General features: G+C 47.9%; 1 protein-coding gene across 1 annotated transcript in view; it reads right to left on the reverse strand.

Annotated features, from left to right (window-relative positions):
- Window positions 1–16,669, reverse strand: part of PDZRN3 (PDZ domain containing ring finger 3) — a 250,163-nt gene extending 233,494 nt beyond the window's left edge. The window contains exons 1-2 of the mRNA XM_082412124.1: window positions 15,844–16,669; window positions 847–933 (exon numbers count right to left, since the gene is read on the reverse strand). Of these exons, the coding sequence (XP_082268250.1) occupies window positions 847–933; window positions 15,844–16,566 (810 nt within the window). The 5' untranslated portion in view covers window positions 16,567–16,669. The remainder of the gene's footprint in view (window positions 1–846; window positions 934–15,843) is intronic.
- Window positions 16,670–17,637: the final 968 nt, after the last annotated feature.

Here is a 17,637-nt window from a genome sequence, read left to right on the forward strand (position 1 = left end):
ACTCAGTCTCCCTGGCCAGTATCTCCAAGCCCCTAGCGAACAGCCTGTGTTCAATACTTATTTGTTGAATGAGTGAATTTGATTTTCTTTTCCCTTCCCTTGACTATTTTCCTTCAAAGCTAACAAACAAGGAAAGGGTCAGCCCAAGAAAAGAGCAAGAGATGACATATACTCGGGCAATCCAGCGTGAAAGGTGAGATCCCAAAACACATCCTCTGCCACCCCCCCAGAGCCCTCTTAGCAGACATTTTCTTTGCAATTAAATTGACAGATTTGAATTCAGTCTCTCCTTTCTGGAGGAGGGGATCATGATGAATGGGGTGAACAGCTCCAGAGGGAAGAAAGAGCATGGGATGCACTATCCCACAAATGGGGGAATTGCCCCTGAGTGATGAAGGGCAGACAGAGCAGAAGCCCCGACCACATGGCCAGTCTCAGAGCCCCCAGTCTAGCAAAGTCACTCCGTGCCAACCACACACGTCTCACGCCACGTGCCTCAGCTCAACTGCTACCCAACCAGACACGCATCCCCAAAGCTAAACAGCTAAGATAAGCTATTGTATGACTAGGACAATGTTACATTAGGAGACCACGATGAAATAAAAATCCCCCAAACTGAATCACTTCGCTGTACAGCTGAAACTAACACAATATTGTAAATCAACTATGCTTCAATAAAAAAATAAGATAATAAAAATCCCTGAGGGTGAAGATGTTAGATACACAATGAACTCTAATTAGAGCGGAATGAAGTGAGCAAGGTTTCCTACCCCTCACCCCCCAAACCCTGACCCCTCTTCCAGCTGCATTAGGGACAAGAAAAACCCATTTCAGCAATTAACATACCACACACGGCCGGCCACCGATAATATTGAATCCCAGGGAGCCGGAGTCCCGATGCAGGACAAGAGTCAGGCTTTTTGTTTCTTCGCCCTGCAGGGAACAAATGAGTTCAAAATTTTATTTACAAACAGCGAAAAAAATGGGAGGAATTTTCTCTCTATCTAAGTGGAATCATGGGCTGCTGAGCATTAAAAATCCTATGTCTCTAGAGAAGTTTAACCACGGAAAACTTTGGGGGCCCATGATGAAATTCTGTCCTGTGCTGAAGAGGTTACAAACATTTCTTGATACCATCTAACCCTGGAGCAATCACTTAAGAACATTTAGAGATGTCCAGACACGTGTAATGAATATTTTCTCTCAGTGACACCTTGGTCTGCAAACGCATCTTTCCTATGGCCAGCCCAGTGCAAGCTGGTTGTCTAGATGGCTACTGTCTGTCTGTTTCTCAACCATTGTCAACAGCAGCATTCACGTTATGTCATGAAAGGTTCCAATAGCAATCCCCTCGGAAGTCTGTGTGCACGTATGGCCCATCAGTAGTCATCTGTGTTTGGGAGACTTGGGGGGAAAATGGCTCTTGAAAAGTCAGATGCAAACATGGGTGGGAAAAAGAAAAATCCTGAACCTTACTGAAAAGGGGGGAAGGGGCATTTTCACAGAGTAATGACTGTCCAGTCCTGAGGGGATGCAGAGTGTGCAACAGAAAACACTGTTTAAGGTAGGGGGGCGGTCCACCTGAGCCCCTTTAAATCAAACAAGCAGAAATGGCCCCAGCAGGTCTCAGAGGCACAATGTTCAACAGTCAAACAGGATGGAGATGCCAGGGCATCCCAACTAACACTCTCAAGTAACAGACAGATAAATAAAAATAGATTTAACCTTCTGCGCAAACTAGCACTTAATAGGCTTAGACATAAATATTAAACTTGCTGATACACCTCTGAAACATTTCCAACTACCTGAATGATATGCAAAACTCCACATGTACTGGCTATAAGTTTACAATTGCTTCACTCATGTTTTCTGTTTAAACAGGGTATCATTTAAATGCGGTAATTTTTTTTACGCTTCTCAAAAACAGCACTGACAGCTTATCACAAAGAGGTTTTATTCTGATATTTATTGCTTCCTGATGAAATCTGCGCTTTCTACTTCTGCTGGGGAAATGAGTGGCAACATTTGAATGACATGAATGCAAATATCTTATTCGACCTCCACGGTGGCAACGAAAACCACTCTTGCCGACTGTGCAGTGCCCAGTGGTTTTTCTGGAGCACTGCTTCATTTATTGCTATAGTTGTCAATGTAAAACCATGTTCCATATTTGGCCCGGAAAACTGTATGTAACACAGCCACACACACACTAAAGACTAATGGGTCTCAGGGACTTCCCTGGTGGTCCAGTGGTCAAGAATCCATGCTCCCAGTGCAGGGGGCACAGGTTCAACCCCTGCTCAGGGAACTAAGATCACACATGCTGCTCAGGGCGCGACCTAAGACATTAAATAAATAAATAAATAATAAATAAATAAAGATTAAAGTTTCTAAAACAAAAAAAACTAACGGGTCTTAATGTGTAAAAGTATCTCCAAGCGCTTAAAGTTCTTAGCAACAACGGCTGTTTCTCATGACTAGTTAGTGTATAGCAGAATTCAAAATATTTTCAAAAATGTCATAGAAGCCTTAGCATCAATTACTAAAACCCTGTAAAAACAAAAATGATAATTTATTAGTAGAAAAAAGCAGTTTCTGATGAAAGAACTAGGTGTCCTATAAGAACAAGACAACAAAAACTTCATTTCTGCAGCGTCATTTACTCAATGCAGAAAATACAGTAGGTAAATATAAAAGAGAAGCTAGTCTCTATCAAGCTACTGTACTTTAACAAAAAACAGCAGCGCCTCAGTAATGACAACCTATTTATGAACTTAAAAAAAAAAAAGTCCTGGGGCTTCCCTGGTGGCGCAGTGGTTGAGAGTCTGCCTGCCAATGCAGGGGACACGGGTTCGAGCCCTGGTCTGGGAGGATCCCACATGCCGCGGAGCAACTAGGCCCGTGAGCCACAACTACTGAGCCTGTGCGTCTGGAGCCTGTGCTCCGCAACAAGAGAGGCCGCGATAGTGAGAGGCCCGCGCACCGCGATGAAGAGTGGCCCCCGCTCGCCGCAACGAGAGAAAGCCCTCGCACGGAAACAAAGACCCAACACAGCCAAAAATAAATAAATAAATAAATTTAAATTATTAAAAAAAAAAAGTCCTATTCATAGCACCACCATCCAGAGCATCTATCAACGCTATCAATCTTTACTGTTCACCTGACCTGCAACAAGAGAACAGGCAACAATATTCCCTGCTGTAAGAGAATAAACGTTCAGAATCACCCTAACAGTTTTGAGATGTAAATACAATGATGTGCAAACTGGAAGAGTTTATATCCTTCTGCCTTGGAAACAGAAAATGTTGCTAAGTCCATTTCTTGCTTTGTTATCTTAGAGAGGTGAAAAAGTTAGAAATACATGGGAATTTGAGAGAGTTATCATACATATCTTACATTTCTGGCTTTCATAACTAATCAAGAATAGACACTGTACAGTCACACAGTAATCCAAGGCAGATGTCTCTGGTTGGACAAGCTCAAATGATGCACAAAGGAGAATGCACAGCCATATGATTAAAACAGACCAGTTTTAAATCTACTGTGTGACAACTATTTATTCTTCTAAAAAATGAAAGAAAAATAAAGAAATCTCATTGCATTGCATTAACAATGATAACAGCTAACATTTACTGGCTCTTTATCATGTGCCAGAAATTATATTGAGCACTTAAGTGCTTTATTTTATTTAATAATCCAACCAATGTTATCAACTGGCACTATTACCACCCTCATGATACAGGTGGGAAGACTGAGCGAGAACAAGTAAGAAAGCTGTCCCTTGTCAAAGAGCTAGTAAGAGGTCAAGCTGGGATTTAAACCCATGATCTCCCATTCTAGACCTTCATTACTGTCTACACTAACTCTCTTTTCGTGTGGAACATAGAAAAGAGTGCCATGTAGACTAGCAACATATTTGGTCCCACCCAAGATCGTTCCCTTGTTGGAGTTCCAAAAAGTTCCACAAAGGAACTCATCATAGGAGGTCTTACCCAGGAAACCAGTATCAGAACAAAACTCCAAACTCTTTAGTGAACTATTTATCTCCAGAAGACCCAACCTGAGATGCCCAAAGACACCTAGGTCTGGTCCCAAACTCAAAGATCTCTCTCCAGGGACAATGGAGACCAACTGAGACGATGCCTGAAACAAGATTCCTCAGTCAAATAGCAATGTGCAAAGAACAATCAAGTTAACTGTCTACACCTCCTTGCCAGATGCAATCAATCCCAGGGAAGAAAGAAAGGGGGTTCTCATTTTCTAGAAGTGTCTTGACCTAGTCTGTTGTCCAGGACGGACAGACACTGGTTTTAGGTGACACTGCCTATTTTAGGACTAATTAACAGGACTGAGCCATCATGCGGAAGATTCAACACATGATACTGGGAGCAATGACAGAGAAGAGAAAAGCTCTGTCTGAGCCGAATTCCTTTCATTTCTCCATCTAATGACCAAAGGTCATTTCCTTTTCTCTGACACCCCGAGCTTGATCCTGATTTTTCCTTTCCACTCCCCTTCCCACAAGCAACCTTAACTATCAATACTTTCATTTAATTTCTGATTCTTCAGAAGAAATAATAGAGAATTTAAAAACTAGGCTTCACACAACACCATGTTTAACAGGTTAACCTTACTTCCTGCTTAATTATTTAACCTGTTCCTGGGTTCAAAATACATCAGATCCAGGGCATTTAAATGATTCTCATTCAATTATATCCCACTGAGTGAAGAGATGTACAAATGGAATAAGGACAGAGGCTCTCATCAATACTGTGTTCCCGGCTGTTCACAGACATTATGTTAATAAGTGACACTGTTCATCTAAAGGAAAATTTAACCTATATTGCTCTGTTTTGGTAGTTTATCAGAACCCATGCTTTGAAACTTTCTCAGTGGCTTGGTATAGTAAAAGAAGGGAAAGAGGACTTCCCTGGTGGCTCAGTGGTTGAGAATCCGCCTACCAATGCAGGGGAAGTGTGCTCGAGCCCTGGTCCGGGAAGATCCCACATGCCATGGAGCAACTAACCCCATGCACCACAACTACTGAGCCTGCGCTCTAGAGCCCGCGAGCCACAACTACTGAAGCCCGCGTGCCACAACTACTGAAGCCCGTGCACCTAGAGCCCGTGCTCCGCAACAAGAGAAGCCACTGCAATGAGAAGCCCATGCACCGCAACGAAGAGTAGCCCCTGCTCGCCACAACTAGAGAAAGCCCGCGTGCAGCAACGAAGACCCAACATGGCCAAATATAAATAAATAAATAAAATAAATTTTTAAAAATATATATACCAATTAAAAATTAAAAAAAAAAAAAGAGCTCTGTTTCACAAAAACAACTGAATAACCGAAACATCAGCCTTGTGAGGCACGTATTATATCAATGCTCTACACCTGAGAAACTGAGGCTCGAGAAATGCATACACTTGCTGAAGATCACGTGGCTCCAAGAGGGAGGGGCAGGGTTGGAACCCAGGTCCGCAGGACTCCAACACCCATGCTGTTCCTCCTGGGCTGGTAAACGTGTGCACCCTACCCTAAATTCCTTTGCCTCAAAAGACACGGCTTTCACATTACAATGTCATGAAGGACTAGACATCTAATTAGCTTTGTAATTAGAGTTTTAAGCAGGGCTTCTTTGGACTACGCAATAACAGTGGCAAAGATTAGAGTATCTATTATGTAATTAGAGTTTTAAGCAAGGCTTCTTTGGACTATGCAATAACAGTGGCAAAGATGAGAGTATCTATTATACCCTGAAGGGTGTCATAAGAATACTATACCTTTGACAGGAACAGGGTGATGGTTAAGATCTTGGACTTCACATAGTCAGAACCTGAGTTGAGTTTCCTCACTCTCAGAATGAGGATAATAATGGTTTCTTCTTGAAACATGAATGAGATAGACTATCACTGCCTAGTGCCCCCGTATAGGGCCTGGCCAATAGCAAGGGTTCCAAACACGAGCAGAGCACAGCGTGGGCCGGACACTAGCACATCTCAGCACTGAGGCCACGGTGCTGTTTAACCACATAAATGACTCTGCTACAAAATTCTGGAAATGAAGAATGTCTAATCCTAAGTTAACTTAGTCTACAGCAAGTTTGGGAGAGCTGAGGCCTGAAGTTAAGGAAATAAAAACAGTTGTACATTCATCCCAACATCTGGCCATCTGATGGGAGCTATTACATCCACGTACCCGTTCCTCCTTTTCCCAAGTCTGGAAAAAGAGCGGCACATTCTTAGAGGACTGCACAAGTGCCAGGAGACAGATTTTATCCTGGAGGTAGTGGGAGAGAGACATGATAAAGAAGACAAGGGGAGAAGCTCGGCCTGGACCTTCAGGGGCACAGAGATGGGACGGGCAAAGGGTACTGATCAGACGGCTGTGAGGCACAAGGAGGGGAAATCGGACATAGGACATCCCCAGGCCTGGAGGGAGATGGCCCTGGGAGCAAAGGGGGTGGGGGAACAGATGGTGTTTCCCAACAGGACAGGAGAAACATCAAGTCCCAGAAAGTGTGGGCTTGGATATGGACAGTGGAGGGAGGAATGGGGGGCACAGGATACCCAGGTATTGCTGAGACACTTGGACACCCCCCAGTTCTATCGGATGAGTGAGTCTTGATGGGCTGGGAAGAAAACAAAACGTGAAGAATGGGGCGGGGGGAAGAAACAACAAAGATGGAAATGAGATAGCACCTCCTTGGCAGCTTTACCTAGAGCCACCCTCTTCCTGAATGGCAGGGTCTCTTCCCTTCTGGAGCCAGGACTCAGGAGGGAGAGGCGCTCTCACCAAGAGCCCGGGGTGGGGGATGGAGAAGGAAGATGCCTTCATATTCTGGAGTCCAGTGCCAGCACTGCCTCCTTGGGAGAAGGGGCACGAAGCTCTAACAGATGCTCAGCACCCCGTCTCCACCCCAGAATCCAAATCAAGTGGACAGCCAGGCCCCTAGTGAAGTGTAGGGTCTCCTTGGGAGATGCTTAGGTCTTTAGGATTGAGAAAGGGCAGAGAGAGAGTAACCCTGGAGAAGGGGGTGTGGCATGAGCCTTCCACAGCCAGTAAGTTACAAGCAGAAATAGAAGCTCCAAGTCCAGGAACATACACTAGATTCTGCTTCAAATAAGCTTGGCTATCATATTCAAACATGTAACTACCGATCAGTGTTAAAATCACCCAATTTGTAATCTGCTCCATTCAAGGTCTAACTGAACAAGAATTTGGGGGGGGGAGGCGAGGAATAAAAGCCACAGCGAAAAAGCAGAAGTCAAATGTACTTTGTCAAAAAGACACCTTATGGTGGCTGTTTTTCTTTTAAGTCCAAGAATGCAAACTGTCTTCTGTGGTAGAGTCCCTCTTCCTTTCAGCGTCACTCTGTCACCGTTCTCCTCCAAACAATCCAGCCTCAGAAGCTTGGACGCCAGCCATCTCCTAAGCGGTGTGGCAGCCCCCGAAGTCCATCATGCCGCTGTCGATGTGGATTCTTTCTAAAAACTCCTTTCCGCCCAGTGACGAGTGTTCCTTCCTTGATTATTGCTGTTGTGGGACTTGTAGCCGAGAACGGGCTAGACTGGAAAGCTGCCCGGCGGGTTGTGAGAACCGTAATTGACTGACCGCTAGTCTGTGTATCTGGGGTGACACAACACCTCTCAGCCTCAGATTATGCAAAGCTCCCAGAGACTCGCACAGCTGGGAAACAGCTCTGTCTGTTGACTAGTGACAAGAGAGCGCAAAAATGTGGAGGGGCGGGGCTGGGGGGGACCAGGAGGCAGAGATGGCTGCCAGAAATTCTGTCCTAAAGAGAATGGGGATGCCTTCTCTCCCTGCACCAAGATGTTTCTGTCATCTTCGTTGGTCAAACTATGTTTTTAATGAGGAAGCAGCTTGGACCAAGCCCTCCCTGTAATTCCAAGTCAGTTCTAAAAGAAGGGATTCTTGGAGGAAGAACAGAAGCGGAAAACTGTTCAAGCCTAAGACTGAAGGTAGTCGTGGGAATGATGCTTGAAAATGAATTGGAAACGGATGAGACAGTCAACTTAAGTATTAGCAGCATTTATCTGTCACCAGAATAGGTGCAGAGAGGATGAAAAGAGACAAAGGGCAAGGGAAAACAGGCAGAAAGGAGCAAAGATATAGCTTTTATGGAGCCATAATATCTACAGAACAGGATATATTCATCCACAGCCAAAGAAGATGTTTCTGAAAAATAACCTAAGACATTAAGTAAAGATTGTCAGTGCTGCCCTAGGCCAAAAATATACACATATTTTAATCTGCTGTTATATTTAGATAACCTAAGAAATCCCTAAGTCTACTTCTTTATTTCCATGAGTTTGATTTCAAGTCTGTATCTCTCATGTTTATCATCCGCTCATCTGCTTTTCTGGTGAACGCCCACAAGTGACACTTTCACCAACATACAGACAACAATAAACCGAATTAAGGTGCTGCAGCATTTTCACATTTCCACTTGATGGACTACAAGGTGATTTCAATTTTTGAAAAGTGATCATCCAATTACCCAACCTGGAGCATTTTCTTGTCCAAATCAGCAACAAAGCAAAGGCTACCCAGCTGCAAAGTCCTACCTTCTCACAGGCAGGTGGGAGCTTGGCCTGGCCCATCCCTCTTTAGCTTTGTTAACTGCAGTTGGATGAACATAAATACAAGTAAACACCCAGTACCCTCACCTTATTCGTGCCTTTAGCCTCCTCCTTTACACCTTAGCTCAGAGTTGCTACCCAGATGCAGTGAAATTGACTTGAATATCCCTCTTTCACAAAGTTTCCAGCACTGACAAGCAGTCAGAGAAGAGAAAGCCAGAGATTCTGGTCACCCAAGGGCATTCCATGGCTTGCAATGAGCCTGTAATCCTTTGAGTAAAAATCCCTTTCTTTCTTCTCTATTAAACCATCTCCAATTTCTAATGTTTCTTCAGTGAAGAAGCACTGAAGCACATCCCTAACCTATAGGTACTTAATAAACATTCACTTAATAAATGTTCAACAAATGCTTGGTAAGCCTTACTATGCACATTATGTTCATCACCTCATTGAACCCTAATGCCAGTCCTATCAGCATTACCCCATTTTGGAGATGAGGCAATTAAGGCTTAGAGGAGCTTAGAAGATCCTCCCAGAGATCCTCAACAACAAGGCAGAAGGAGCACAGGAGCCCGGATATCACCAACTCCAGGGTCTGATACTAATCACATGACAGCTCAGTTCAGGGTACCCTGGAGCTGCTGGTGACACAACCAACCCTGACCCACCACCTTCAGGCGACTTCACCCCCTTCCTGATCCACGTGCAGCAAAGACAGAGGGCACCTGAAAACAGCCCCTAGCAAAATTCTAGGGCTGACCCCTCTGCCCAGGACTCATTTCTGCACACCCGTCGCCCTCTGCCAGGGTAAAAGCTCATCCAACCACCCCTCCTGGAGAAGGGGCTGCTGCAGGGCCCACGTGCACACAGGCTGCACGTGGCTCCGCCCCTTAGGCTCCCTGTAAATAGACATACGGGATAGGGGAGAAAGATGGACGCTCGGGTCCATCTGTTAGTTATTTTCTTTACAAGGGTAATCATTATGTTACACCACTTCCCTTTCTTATTGGAACAGGCTTATTAGAACACCATTAGTCTGGGGGGACAGAGGTGACCCACGGCTAAAAGGCTTGGCTGAGCAAAGAACAGCAAGACGTGTTGTTTTCAAAGGCACAAGTGGGTGTCTGATTGATCCAGGGGTGAAAGCCGCTCAAGTTCCCCTTTGCACCCGGCGGTGCCTATCCCAGCGCCTGAAACGCAGTGTGTAAGCATGTGAGAAGCTGGACTGAAAGAACACATTTGGAAGAATTTCATTTACTTCCTACCATCAACCACTCTAACTTACTAGGTTCGAAATTAAGGAGACGAGGCATGATTCCATCCAGGACACCACCTCTTTTCTCTTCTTTTTCTTTCCTTCCCTTTCCTTTCCTTTCCCTTTCTTCCTTCCTCCCTTCCTTCCTCTCTCTCTCCCTCTAACTCTCTTTTACAGGCAGGACCTGTTTTGTTTTCTATTGCATGTGCTCCCCACCAGACCTCTGAAAACAGGAATCACAGTGTGGGGTGAACACACCTCATCACCATGGACCAGAAGCCATCACACCAACTAAACGGAGCCAGAAAACGACGCTGGGGAAGCTGTTTAATCTTTGGAGTCTCTCTTTTTCCATCTGCAATAGGAAGGGTAATGGGCTGTGGGTACTAACCTCACAGAGTCTTCCTGAAGATACACCCACATCTCTAACCCGCACAGCACTTGCACGTATAGTAACAGTCCTTTGGAAACCCTGTATGAGACTTCGGAGGGGACACTGCCTCAGGAGAAAATACTGTTCTTATTTTGGTAACAGCCTGGAGTCGGGTGCTGAGTTCAAATCTCAGTTCTACACTTAGAATCTGTGTAACTTCTGGCCTTAACCTAGCTGTTTTATAATCTGTTTTACAATCCCCCTCTCTTACCAAAAAAGAAAGGGGTCTACCAAATGAATAAGATGTGTGTACATACACAATGTACCCTAAGTGTATGGCACCCGGTTAAACTCAATGAATGTTATTTCCTTTCCTTTTAAGCTCCTTAGTCTACAGCCAACACAAAACCACCTTATAAATAGACTCTCTCTCATCAAATAGTTTTACAGAGAAGCAAACATCATTTGTGAACTCAGAAAGAATCACAGATAAACGGCAACAGAATTCCCAATTCAAATTATTCAGTTATGATCATTCAAGCCAGTGTAGCTGGGTAACATATTTGTAAGCCAAATCCTAATTTTCTTAATAAATCACTGAAATGAAATGGATGCAACAGCCCCCAATTCCTTTAGCGGAACTGGGCTGTTCTGTAAGACACACCATGGAACGGCCACTTGCTGACACTTTTCAGAAACAGAAAAGACACTGAACTGTGAACATTCTAACAGATACATTTCAAACTGTTTGGACATCTGGAACACCTTTTCATACAATTGTCTATTAGATTCACTTATCTCCAGGAGTTCTGAAATGGACAAAATCGTTTCTGGGATTTGGGAGTTTACACAAATTGATCTGGGTGGATCTGGGGAAACAAAAGCATGCCTCCCACAAACCTGGAAACAATTTTGTTAACTTGCAGGTCACGGAAAAACTCATTCTTTTTTAAGAGTGAGCTAACAAGCTCACTCTTGGTTAGCAATCTGAAAAGTTTCGATGGCTGACAAGACAGCCCTTTCGATCTTGAATTTATTCACGGAACAAAGACATATCGAGAGTTCACAGGGTACATGGTAATCGAACTGGTGCCGGGATACGCAGCCCTGAAGAACACACACGTGGTCCTTCCTTTATTGTCCTTCACAGACAATAAACAGATCTTCCCATTATTCAGTTACAGCTGTGATGAAGGCCATGCAGGCGGAGCACCAAGGTGAGAGTCTCAGGGCACCAGACCTAGTCTGTGAGGTCAGAGAGGGCTTCCCACAGGCAGTGATGCTTGAGCTGGGATGGGAAGGATAGAAAGGTTATCTAGTCATGAGCAAACCCTAAGTGCTGACAGAAAGGCAGGGGCTAGAAGGGGAGAGTTGGAAAACTTGCCAGTTACCTAGCAATGAGCAACTGGAAAGACTATTCCAAGGAGAAAACAGAGCAAGTGCAAAGGCCCAGGGGCAGGAAGGAGCTCAGGGACATACATATTCACGGACCTGCCAGAAGACAGTGAACCTGGGAAGAGAGACTAAAGGGGAGAAGAGTACAGGCAGGTGGAAGCCAGCAGGACCCAGAGTGTGCTTGACCTTATATCCACCCAAGAGAAACTCAAGGCACAGCAGGGTTGAAGGAAGAGTGACATCAGATTTACATTTCTAAGAAATGATTCCCAGCTCGAGGTAACTGGAGGGGAGCAGGAAGATACACAGAAGGAGCAGCTGTTATCTAGGCAAGAGGTTATGGGGGTTGAGACCAAGGCTGATCTTTGTCCCACAGGGAACAATGGTGGTGTCTGGAGCTATCTGTGACTGTCACGACGTGAGGCATGCTTCTGGCATCTAGTATGTAGAGGCCAGGGATGCCGCTACACGTCCCATAATGCACACAACACCTTCCCCACAACACACACACAACCAAGAATTATTCACCCCAAGATTCTAATAGTGCTGAGGTCAGGAAACCCTGGTTTGGACCAAGGTCATCATCTGATGGGATTGGAGATCAATGAACAGATTCAAGAAGTGTTTAGGAAGTAAAATCAACCTGATTTAATGACACACTGGAAGTAGGGATACAAGAGCAGAAGCTATCAAGGCTGGGTCTCAAGTTTCTCAACAATTCCAAGCAGAGTTACGCCCAGAACTTTCTCCTTCCCAGAAAGCCAAACAAGTTTTTTGCTGTGGAACGCCTCTGTTCTTAGAATCAGGGGGACAAGTCAGGGTAGGAAACTGAGGCTGGGAGCCCAGCTCTTTAACGTCCTCAAGCATAGCATCACCAAGTCTGCTGTAGCCCGGATGAGGCTTCAGATTGGTTCAAAAGCCTTTCTGGACCATGTTACCTATCATATAACTGCTAGGCAGTCTGGGTTTTAGAACTTCACCCTGGTCTTTCAAAAAACGTTCAGGAAGGGATGTTCAGACGATCATCAGTAAAATCGTAACTGTGTGGAAAGACCAACATGTGTTGATCTACATCTGTACTTGAGCCTAAACTCTTTGTCTAGCTGAGTAGCTACCTAAAATGTGAGAGGTGGCCCAGCGTGAGCTGGTAGCTTGTTAGAAACGCAGAACCTCACGCCCCATACCAGCCCTGATGGATCAGAATCTCTCAGGGTAAGAATCTGCGCTTTAACAAGCTTTCCAGGTGATTCCAATCATGTGAAGGTTTGAGAAGACCTGTTCCAGCTCACCTTGTAGGGCAGGAGAAACAATGCCTAGGTAGGTCCAAACCCTAAATGCTCAGCTGGTATCAAAAGTCCGTAAACCTTATATTATTTAAATAATGCCAGATCATTTTATGGAACGAGTTCTAGGCCTTGAAGAAAGGGTATGGAAAAATCTTCTGAGTCTTTCTTATCTACTTCAGCTTGTAACAGAGAGGTAAATGATAGGACTTTAAAAAAATAATAATAAAAGTGTTGTGCATGCGAGTTTCCAAGCAATATAAATCCTTCTGCTTTTTAGAAGAGAATAAACAGTACCCAGCAGGAGCAGAGAGTCTGGCCAATGAAATAAACAAGTTCTTAAACAGCTTGCAGTGGGAGGGGTCTGTCTGGCAGACGCTGGAACAGCAAAAGCTTTCCACAAGGGCCACTGAGGGTTAACCTCAAGGCAAAAGGAGCGAGCTTCCCCCTAAGGCCTGGGCTGGGACCAGCCAGGGTCTGAAGCCAGAAAAATGAACTAGTGCAGCTTTCAGGCCAGGCCATTCTTGGCTGTCTTCAGGCCCAGCAATGAGGTCCATAAAAGTCCCAAGCAGCACTCCAACTCCAGAAGGAAACTTTCTCTGTAAGCTCAAAAAGCAACATCTTGTCCCTAAACTTAATGCCCCTGATTAGCCTACTGACTCACCCAACAGAGCTTCAAAAACTTCCACAGTTTTGATTCAAGTATCATATTTTTGATTCCGAGAGGGAGTTTACCCAAACACTCCAGAAAGAAAACAGAAAGGCAAGAAGAAATAATAAACTAGCTTCACAATGAATGATGTATAAACTCTGGGGGAGTGAATGGCTTATTTATAAATAAGCATCACTTAAAACTATGCAGGAAGTCCAGATGACAGCATAAACAGGAGAAACTCCGGAAACTCCTTCACCCCAAACCCGGCGCCTGCTTGAAGACCCAGCTTTGCCCCTTACTTTGGTGACTCGCAGGCTCACGCCAGTCTTTTGTACGCCTGTGCGGTCCTGGGTGAGCCTCAGAGCTGTAAATATTTGCCCTTCGCCCAGAGCCGGCCAGCTGCTGAGGCTGCTGCTGACAGACAGGCCGGGGGCCAGGATGGGGTGGAGGCGGGGAGGGGGGAGTCGGAAAACTGGCAGGCCGGGTGTGCGCTGTGGAAGAGGGGGCTGGGAGAGGGCAGGGAGAGGCAAAGCACACAAGCAGACACAGGCCCCTGGGGGCCCCTCAGGCAAATACATTCCCCTCCGCTGCAACAGGCAGCCCGAGGGGCAGCGGCGTGGCCCATGCCCCTCCCCAGTTGGTGAAAATGTGGCCTTTGCAATCAGGGAGATCTTGGTTCTCATCCGGTGACTGTGCCCCACTCAGAGAACAGGTGACAACACATGGAGACATTTCTGGTTGTCACCACTGGGCGGGGGGCGGTGCTACTGGTATCCAGTGGGTAGAGGCTACGGATGCCGCTCAATATTTGACAATGCACGGGACGGCCTTCCGTAACAAAGAATTTTGGGGCCCAAAATGTCAAAACACCCCAAGGTGGACAACTGAGGTAGAACCTGAATCCCAGCTCTCGACGAGTTCTATGACCTGAACCTGCTTTCTCATCTCAGAGGATTAAATACAGAATGCCTCCGAAGTGCTTTGCCACAGTCGCTGGTACATAATAAACCCTCAGTAAATGGCACTTGTGGTTACACTGGGAGACAACACGAGAGTGGTCGCGAGCTTGGGCACCTGTGGGTTCAGAACCCAGTTCTGGCACCTAGAAGCTGTGACTCAGACATCTGACTGCCTCTCACTGGTCCTGAGTTTTCCTCACCCACAAAACGAGAAGCAACGTGCCTCCCTTACTTGATTACAAAGGAAACAGCTGAGAAACAGAAGTGCTTAGCACGGGGCCTGCAGCAAAGCAAGCCTCCAGTAGTGGTGGCTGTTATAATTACACCAACTCCCAGCACAAGGGGATGGCTTACAAGGGGAGGAGGTTGAAGATAACTGCAGGCGACGCTTGCTGAGCGTTGACTTTCCACCAGGCACCGTGCTAGATCCTTTTCACATGTTCTCTCCCTGAAGGGGGTAAAGAAGCTATTTTACATTTAGGGAAACGGAGGCACCTGGAAGTTAAGCCACAACATCACTCAGCTGTTTAGCCAAGAGCCCAGATTCGAGAACAGTTCTAATTCCAGAGGCCTCACTGTCAATTATTACTTTGTATTTCGTGGCGGTCCCTTACTTCTTTCTGGAATTCTTTCAGTCCCTGGAGGAATACTACAGAAGGGGCCTGTGTGTGTTTCACCCCCTGTGTCACATCTCTAGGGCCATACTTTCCAACTCAAGAGAGCTTAAGCTGCTTGCTCAAGGTCAGCCAGCTAGTTGGCAGCAAAGCCCACGTTGGAATCCAGCTTTTACTCCCGAGGCCTCTCCTCTGGCAGCCTTCTTAACTTAATCTACACGGGCTGTGGGTTCCTTTTATTCTTTCTGGAACTCCTGAGGGTGCATGGATATAGTTCACGCCGTGTGTCAGTATCTTATCCTGCGTGTCACGTGTATAGGAACCATGTTTCCCAACCTCCAAAGAGGCTAAGCGACTTCCCCAAGATCACCCAGCTGGTCTGCAGCAAAGCCTTTGCACACTTCTGACTCTGGAGCCACACTCATTCTTACTCTGCGCTGGTCGCGGATTCCTTTGAGTCTTTCCAGAACCCCTGAAGCTGCTGGAGCTATACTTCACCCTGAGTCTAATCTGTCAAAGGACCACAGTTCCCAAGTTTAGGCCGATTCCCCGGCCTTGCTCACGGCGACCCATCTGGCAAGCAGTGTCAGAAGAGGGAGGCAGAGATGCTCCCGGGCAGCTCCCGGGACCCCCGTGCCCAAAGGGACTGGGAGGCGCCCCGGGGACCCAGGAGCCCGGCAGGGGGTCGGGGCGGGCGGCGGCTGCCTACCTTGCCTCCGGGCGGCGTGGCCACGCAGCGGCTGAGCGAGTCGAGGCGCGCGCTGTACTCGGTGAACTTCTTCTGGTAGCGCAGAGCGGTCATCTGCAGCTCCAGCTGTGCGGCGGCCAGCTGCGCCACCAGCGACTTCTCGCGCTTGCCCGCGCGCAGCGCCTCCTTCTTGAGCGCCTTGTGCAGCGCGCCCAGGCGGGCCTGCAGCGCGCCGTTGTGCGCCCGCAGGGCCCGCGCGCAGCAGTGGCCGCCGGCGCGCTGCTCGCCGTGCGTCAGGGGCAGCCCGCAGCCCTCCTGGCAGCGGCCCACCGGCCGCGCGTCGCACGCGTCGCGCATGTGCGCCTCCACGTCGCGCCGCAGCAGCACCTGGCCGCAGCCCGCGTGGCGGCAGCGAGCGGGCGCGAAGTCGCAGCGCTCGAGGTGCTCGGGCAGCTGTTGCAGCTTGACCACCCGGCCGCAGCCGCGCGCCGCGTGCGCGCACTTGATGTCGAGCTTGAGGATGAGGCGCTTGAGCGGCAGGACGTGGTTGAGCTCCTTGGCCGAGAGGCGACCGCGGCAGCGCGCCGGGCAGCTGCCCTCCTGCACCACCCAGGGCAGCACGCAGCCGGCGCAGAAGACGTGGCCGCACGGCGTGGTCAGCGGGTCCTCCAGGACCTTGTGGCACAGCGCGCACTTCAGGTCCGGGTCCACGTCGCCGTCGAAGCGGTCCAGCTCGAAGCCCATGGTGGCGGCCGGGGCCCGGGGTCGCCGCCGGGCGGCCGGCCGCCCCCTCCCTCCCTGCGAGGCAGCCCAGACGCGCCGGCTGCGCCGCCCGCTCTCTCGCTGGCTCTCCCCGGACTGAGCCTAATTGCTCCAGACTTCCTCGGAAAATGCCCGAGGAACAGAACTCCTCAGCCGTATTTGCGGGAGCGCGTGCGCACGCACATCCTGCCTCGGCTGCCTCCCGCCCGCCCCCTGCAAAAGGGAGGAGGACGGGTGGCGAAGGAGGGTAGGAAGACCCAGAGGCTCGCCAAGGGGACTGGCCCGCCCAGGACGCCAGCCTGAGCCCTCCTCTCCGGAAACTCCACTCCGCTCTCTTGCAGTTTTCGCTATGGGAGACAAAATGCCAGCCGAGAAAAGCTCACTAAGTTAGGCGCTGAGGGTGCTGCTGTCGCCCAGACGAGTTTTCCTGGAGCCCCTTCCGGGCCGGATCGCGACTTTTCACTCCCCTCCCCTGCCTCCTCTTTTCGTGGCTGATTACAGAGAGCGAAAAATATCGCGGGGCCCGCTATCTCAGCACTTACGGTCTTTATTTATTTATTTCATTCCGGGGAAAGTTACAGAGCCTGCGGGACGCTCCTGCAACTACAGGTCCCACCAGAGGTTCAGCGGACCCCGAGGTTTGCCAGGCCAAGGTTTCCAGAAGCGGAGGGCGAATCTACGAGGGCCAGTTTTCGGGGACGAGAGCTGCTCGCCGGCTGCCAGGGTGGGAGAGGCTGCCGGGCTGGCTCCGTTCACTTCACCTAACACCTCTGAAGTGTCTGCACTAAAGTGTGGCTTGCATTGTGCTGGGCCCTGAGAAATCGGTCCCTTTAAAAATCATCAGTACAATACTGTGAGAGCGCGTCGTACTTAAAAATGATTTTCCCCCATTACAAAAGAAGTAACGCTGGTCTTACAGCGTTAAAAACCGCACAAGTGTAGAACTTGGAGAAGTTCCCCATAATCACCCCCGCAATCGTGTGAACTGCGTTCCTTCAGTTTTGTTTTGTTTTTTTCCTATGTATGCACTTTGTTATATTTCCATTTTCCAGT

This window comes from Balaenoptera physalus (genome assembly GCF_965194825.1).
Source record: "Balaenoptera physalus genome assembly, chromosome: 11".
Taxonomy (NCBI): Eukaryota; Metazoa; Chordata; class Mammalia; order Artiodactyla; family Balaenopteridae; genus Balaenoptera; species Balaenoptera physalus.